The sequence below is a fragment of the Streptopelia decaocto genome, assembly GCF_964273445.1.
Source record: "Streptopelia decaocto genome assembly, chromosome: 11".
Lineage (NCBI taxonomy): Eukaryota > Metazoa > Chordata > Aves > Columbiformes > Columbidae > Streptopelia > Streptopelia decaocto.
Window position 1 is genome coordinate 4,890,208 of NC_138666.1, and position 7,213 is coordinate 4,897,420.

Consider the following 7,213-nt stretch of genomic DNA (forward strand, 5'->3'; position numbering starts at 1 on the left):
CGGCACATGCCCCTGACTGCAGCTGGGTCACGGGCAGGTGGGACCAACACAAGGTGCAAATGCAGAGCACATGGAGCCCAGGCACTGGATGCCAGAGGGTGTGCAAGCTGCAGTGGAGGAGGAGACAGAAGTGGCTGCTTCTTCCTAGAGTGCTGAGGGGTCTATGGAGCACAAAAAGGGATGCAGCAGGACAGCAGCTGCTTGCAGGCAGGGACTGTGGGGCTGGCTAGAAGCAGACCTGCTTGGCTGGCTGCTGCCTCACCCGAGGTGTAGCCTGGCAGAGGCAGGAGGCTAGCTGTGGCTACTTGTCACACTCCAGATCCTGGGCCCCCTCAGCACCCTGATAGTGCGTCTCGCAGAATTCCTGAATGCGGCTGCAGGCCTCCAAGATCATCTCCTCAGGCACAGTGATCACCACACGGAAAAAGTTTGGGTACTCAAAGCACTGAAAGGAGAAAGGATGAAGCTGACATTACCTAGGACAGTGCTGTAGTTTCACAGCCCTGACCTGGGGTCACATGCTGTGTCAGCAAGTGAAGATAGCCAGGGTAGGTCAGACTGGCGGACAGATTGTTTTTCTGTTCCAAGCAAATTATCTCCATCTGTGTAGACCCTTACAAAGGGTGACAGGACTCTGTACTGACTACATAGAACCCAGAGAATGGACTGTAGGAAGCTAGGAGAGAGCTGGAGAGTATCCAACGTCCATGGACACTGCACACACGACTCCCAGCAGGTAACCAGAGCTAAAGGCTCCAAACCCCTGTGCTTCCCTCCCGGTGCTCTGGCTCCATTGCTCCCAGTGTCAGGCTCACCGTGGCTGGCAAGCAGAACACAGACTGCTCTGAAATGAGTCGCTCAGTGAACTCCACATCATTTTCAAACTCAGGGAAATGCTCCATCTCGATCTCAACCTGCAACAGAAGGATGTAACATGGCAACCAAGGGCACCAAAATTATCTGCAATGGCCCTGCTTACCCACATGCAGCTGTCTACCCTCAATTTTTGCTCATGATTTGGGCTGACTGGAATGTAAGACACAAACAGAAACATATACATGAAAGCATATACATGGGGCTTCTTTAAGAAGTATTAGTTAACTATGTAAAGCCAGAATTTTAGTTAAGGACGACTTTAGTAAAAAAGCTGATGACAGAGATACAGTAACTAATTAGAAGTGAAAAGGAATAAATAAGATATTGAAAAATAGGTTGGGAGAGAACTCTAGTCAATATGTATTAATAATTAGGTCATGCAAGAAATCCATACAGTAAGAAAAAGACAAACTGATGTTTTGATTAAAAAAAAAAAAGATAGCAAGGTCTAGAATACCACAAACAAAATAAATTCTTCTAGGATAATGTAATTGGTAAAATGACATGGAAATGCTGAAATGTTCAATAAATGTTTCTGGTCTGTATTTGGAAAGAAGGAGGCTGTCCCTTTATCACATAAGGACAGTGATATCCTGGCGATTTGTTTAGAACCAAAGATTATTTTAAGCATTTCATGAAACTATCCTTAAACCAGATGAGAGATAATTTGCATGCAGAAGCTGTGAAAGATCCAGTGGTAGAAAAGTTTTACCAGATGATGTAATTTGAAATAAATGCTCAGATACTGCAGAAATACAATAGGTGTGAAAGAACCTTAGAGCTGTTCCTCTACACAAAGAGCATAAGCAGAATTACTGTTGTACCTCTGGATAAGATTGGAAACAGGGTCAACTGATAAAGAATTATCTATAGAATATGAATGAGATCGATACTGCCATTTTCTCCCATTGTGGGTGCACATTTTTAAAAGCTAATGAAAAGCTGGAGACAGTATGAGACCAAAAAAGGAGATTAAAAATGTGTTAAACTTAGGAGACTTGGATATCTCACTTGGGCTTGTTGAAATTAAAAAGAAAATTTCACCACATCATAAAAAGTTAAAAAAAACAAACAGCTATGGGAGAAGGCAGAAAGAGAGGCAACAGCATAGGCAGAAGACAGACATGCTAGTAGGAAGAACAGGAGGTATGATAATCTGACTTGTGGTGTGGGGGCTTCCCATTGCCAGCAGGCTAAAATCCAGGTAAAAAAACATTGTCTGGCAAAGTAGAAGTCTTTAAGTACTGTGCCGGAGCAAGTGGGTGAAATGTACCGGCCTCTGCCATATGAGAAGTGCACAACACATTCTGGCTTTCTAAAGTGACCAAAGGATGCACCGCGTGTGCTGTGGAAATGCATGGTCACTGAGAGCTGGTGCCAAGCGCCAATCTGAAACCACCGACAAGCACTGGCAACAAGACCTGCTGTGAGTGTCAATGATCTAGAAATGGCATCTCTCTCTCTACACTTACCATGAGGTACATGGCTCCAGCAGGACGGACAGGTTGGAGTCCAGGGATAGCTGATAAGGCAGCATAACAAAGGTCAGCATTGGACTGAAAAGCAGAAAGGAAAAGTTTCAAAACAGGAGAAATTCCAGGAGGTAGCTCAGTGAATGGAAGCCAAGTTCTGGACCAGACTATAAACAGGTTTGCCCACTGCAAATAAAGGGACAATGAATGCAAACAGCACGGGTGATCATGGCCTTGAGCACAGTGGTGTGACTGAGCTGAGTTCAGCAAATCGGTGCCAAACAGCCCGACCCTGGGTCACCAGCTCCAGCTGCAGGGCTGGGCCGCCCAAAACTTATCACAGCCAATATTTCTGTGCCAGTTACCAAGACTTCTGCTGGAACTGGATTTGTTGGGCTCTCATCACAGACAGAACTGCACCTTGAAGCAGGGTGGGGAGGGATGATGAGCTAGAGAGATACAACACGCTCCAAAAAATCAACGAACAAACTGTGCTGACCTGTTACAGCCTGTTTACCTTGAGGATACTGAGGGTGTTGTGGTAGAACTCAGGGGGTGTTCGGTGCAAAATACGTTCCAGTGCTCCTTGGACAATGGTACAGGGTCCTAGGATCCTTTGACTCAGTCTTACAAGGCCATCCCTGATCTGAAAAAACATGGTGATATTTGCAGGTCAGACTGTGCCTCCCTGCAGCAAGGGACAGCTCCAAGGCCTATACTATTTCTACGGCTGTTCACACCCCTCCCTTCAGTGAGCATGTAGAGTAACAGTGAACATTTGCTTGACTGTATGCCAGGTATTTACAGACTATTTACAGTGCCATTTTCTGTTCCTCAGTTCCAGCTTGTAATGCCAACAGAGACAACCTTTGGAGCTTCCCAGTCTGCCTCAAACCAGGCTGGAATACAGCTAATACAAATAAAGCCAAAACTGTTCCAAATACTGCTTCACATTTCCCTTAGGTTTGGACGCACAATCAACACTTTCAAAGCTAGGCAGGGACAACCAACACTAGCTCTTCCCCTAAGGAGGCAAGGTCTCCTTCTGCAGAAAGACCTCTAGGTGGAAAGGTACCTGCAGTAGATGGTTGTTCTTAACACAGCTGAACAGCCAGGTAAAACACTTGCAGCACTGCAAGGTGCTTTGTACTTAAAGCAAAGCCATATAAGAACACACGGAGACCACACAAGCACTCCACGTGCTGGATAAGCCATACAATACTTTCAGTGCACACTGGAGCTATTTGAGAAGAGAAGGAATTAGAAACACACAAAAAGGACAAGAAATATATGAAGAAGCAGTAGGACAAGGAGTGTGTTACAGTGTAGATGTGGGTAGGCAGCCATGCATAGGAACAGATGGAGTAAGGAAGGGACATTAAAATCCTAGAGGTGCAGAAATGCACATAAGCAATTGGTTGACACCCATATGAGAGCAGAAAGCAGTACATGCCTGTATCAGTTAAAGCCAGATCTACACACTGAGACACTGCAGGTCTGTTGCCATGACAGTAACACTCAGCAGTTCTCACCTCATTACCAAAGATGTCTCTCCTGTCATGAATTAGGATCCAGCCCATCCGCCAGCCTGGGACTAGCCACCGCTTTGCCAAGCCACCACAGGACAAGATTGGCACGTTGGTGCTGAGAGTTGCAATGGGTTCATATTTGCAGTCAGCAAACACCTGTGACAGAAGGCAGTGTTAGGGCTGTCCCTGCCTCTTATTGTGAGAACTGTGGTAGTGTGCATGAGGCACAAGAAAAAGGGAAGCAGGGAAGTGAGGGGAAATTGATGGTGAAAGCTCCCAGCTTCAAGGTATGAAGCTCCCAGCTTCAAGGTTAAGTGCACTGACATGAAAGCGAGCTGTTGGGAATAAGAAAGGAGCTGGACATGAGAGGTACCCCCAGCACTGCACACCAGAGGACTGGGAGCTCCAGGCATGGACCCAGGGACAGTACAGAGGAGTGGAGCTGTTGGTGACCTGGCTGCCATGGCCAAAGGGCAAGTGCATCAGAAAGGACAGACAGCAGAGGGGTGCAAAGAACTGCAACTGACACTCACCATGTCTCCATAGATCTCGTCAGCAAGGATGGGCACGCACTGTCTAGACGCCACTGTAAGAGAAAAGGCATTCAGCCTGGCCAGCCTGCATCCGCCATGGGAGCAGACTTGCCCTGTGCTGCAGGGCTTGGCAGGGCTCTGAGGGAAGCACTGTCCCAGGGTATAGGGTCCCTGTCTTCCTCCTACAGACTGTTCATTCAGAGAGTTCAGTCACTGGAGATCTCTGCCCTGGCTGAGCCTGGTTCTGCTCTCCCCTGTGTGGGCAAGCAGCACAGCCCTCCCACTGGCAGGCCAGGGCTCAGGAAGCACAGGACTCCCTGTGAACACTCTCCCTCTGCAGAGCAAGAGTGGAGAAATAAGCAGTCCAAGGCACACAGAGCATTTGGGGAAGAGCAAGACACATGCTCTGCATATTCTTGCCCACATAAGGCAACACCTTTGCACTGAGCAAGCCCTGCTTCCTAAGATGGAGTCAGCTATGAGGAGAAAAGCAAAGCCCTGGGCTGTGGTGCTGCAGTGATAGAGACATTGACAATATGGTCAGACACTAGACTGCAACCATGCCACAGATGCACACAGGCAGGCTTACCTGCCAGGATCTTCTGGAGGTGGCTCTTGCTGAACACAGAGCCACAGGGGTTCGATGGGTTGTTCACAATGAGACAAGCTGTCTTCTCATCCACCAGAGACTCCAAGTGCTCCAAATCAATTTCCCAGGACTTTTCTGGCTAGTGAAGAGAAGGGGAAGTAACACCTGATGAACTGGACTTGCCACACAGGGTGGGGTGTGACAGGGTGCCCAGGTTTGCTCAGGTCATCTTCACCCACTTCCCAGGCAGGGCCAGGGTATTTCTGAGAAGCAGAAATGTCAGGGCTGCCGCTTCCAGGCCTGCCATCACTTACCAAGAGGTTGTAGAGTTTGACCTCAATCCCCATAGACAATGCCAGAGTCTTGTAGAGGGAGAAACCGGGCCGTGGCACCAGGATGTTCTGGCCAGGGTTGGCCAGCACTGCCAAGGCAAGCTCTATGGCCTGGCTGCAACCACTTGTTAAGATGACATCCTGCAAAGAGCATATGGGAGTCAGCAGAAAGCACAGGCACTCTGAGGTGCCCCAGCCACATGGGAGGGACATAATGCCCAGGCTCTGCCAGGTAAGAGCTTCTCAGCCAGAAAGAGAAGGGCAGAGTCTGACTGAAGATGTTAAACCTCCAACAGCTGGAGAGCTCAGCCTCCTCCTGAGGAGGGTGCAGGGGAAGGGTTTGGGACAGGGGATGAGAGCAGCAGGAAGCCACTGAGGGACAAGGCCATGGGCTGTCCACAGCCCATGTCCCACAGCCAAGCAGGGGAGGGAGCTGGGGCACGTGTGGTGTGGCAGGGGCAGCAGCACCACTGCGCTGCCATGGAGGTGCCTGCGCTGCGCGCTGACTGGTACCTGGGCTTCCAGCGGTGCCTCTGGGCAGCTGTAGTACGCGGCCACTGCTTCCCGGCACGACTGGTAGCCTGGGGAAAGAGGAGCCAAACATGCAAAGGAGGTTTATACAGACTGTTTCTTTTTTCTTGGCAGCACAAGGCTCAGAGCTGCCACACAGCCAGGGAAAGCCTGTTTGTCAGTGACACGGTCCCAAGGTGGCTGTCCTGCCTCAGGCCAAGTTCTGTGCATGTCCAGGGCTGGGCCAGGCAGGCCAAGTGCAGGGTGGCAGGCCCCTGCCCCAGCATGTCCTGGGCACAGAATTGACAGGAGCAGGGCACAGGCTTGCCACAGAGCTGCTCTGACCCAGCAGGAGGCCAAGTGCTCTCACATGGCCTTCAGTGTCCAGTGAGGGCACAGAAGCAGCCCTCCCTGTCACCATGTGGAGTGCGCCGTGAGGCAGGCGTGAGCTATGGTCTGTACCTGCTTTTTGCACTAACTGAAAACCAGGCTCGTATTGTCTGTGAAGTCAGGAAGCCCAAGGGGAATTCTGGTCAAAGCAAACCAGAAAGGAATTTGGCTGCAACCCATGGCAGCGATGCACAATCCTGAGCCTGTCTGGGTGCCTGAAACCCTGCCGCTGGGAGGTGAACATGGCTTCTGCAGGAGGCTCTGGGCCTCAAACAGATCATGCAGGGAAGAGCACTCACGTCTATATAGAGGATGCACGCAGTTGTGTGCTCACGGGACTATTGGTGAGGACAGCTGCAGGAAAGATGACTGTAGGCTCCATATACCTGCAGTGCTGTAGGAGCTGGCACATGCCTTCATCCTGCTCTCTCAGGAAAGCTTTGTCAACTTACCAACAGATGGAGCATAGCCATTGTAACGTCCCGAGTCCAAAACCTCCTTCACAGCCCGTGTGACCTCATCATTTGTGGGAAGGTTTCCAAAGACCGTCGGGTCTCCTTTTCAAAGATTGAAAAATAGTAAAGATCTCACTGATCTGTGACAGGCACAGACAGAGCTGTGTGGTTGTCTGGCCTATCCCTGGGTGTTTGCACAAGCTTTGTGCTTCAGAGCCCTGCAATCTGCCAGCCACACAGTCAACCCCGCTGCCCAGAGGCTTCAGCCACAGCACTATGCTCACCTAAGGACAAGGAGATCATAGCTTTCTTTGGGTTGGGCTCCACCTTCATGGTGTCTACGATGGCTCGGACAGGATTGAAAGTCTTCTTTGACATTTCAGAAGCCCTGACAGCCCATCTTGGCTTCCGGCCCTTCACCTTCCCCAGTGATATGCTGTTCCCATTGGTCTTGAGATGAACATCCAGTACAGGGGCATGATCTCCATGGCCATCCACTTGGATCAGGTATGAGTCCATCCTGAGAG

General features: G+C 49.9%; 1 protein-coding gene across 1 annotated transcript; it reads right to left on the reverse strand.

The window, feature by feature from the left end:
• Window positions 1-301: 301 nt before the first annotated feature.
• Window positions 302-7,213, reverse strand: TAT (tyrosine aminotransferase; the record flags this gene model as incomplete). The annotated part of the gene is made up of 11 exons (XM_082062682.1): window positions 6,971-7,213; window positions 6,684-6,788; window positions 5,845-5,912; window positions 5,314-5,472; window positions 5,000-5,138; window positions 4,411-4,463; window positions 3,881-4,033; window positions 2,866-2,994; window positions 2,349-2,432; window positions 816-914; window positions 302-445 (listed from the first exon to the last, which is right to left on the reverse strand). The coding sequence occupies exons 1-11, from the start codon at window positions 7,203-7,205 to the stop codon at window positions 302-304; spliced, it is 1,368 nt and encodes a 455-aa protein (XP_081918808.1). The 5' UTR covers window positions 7,206-7,213.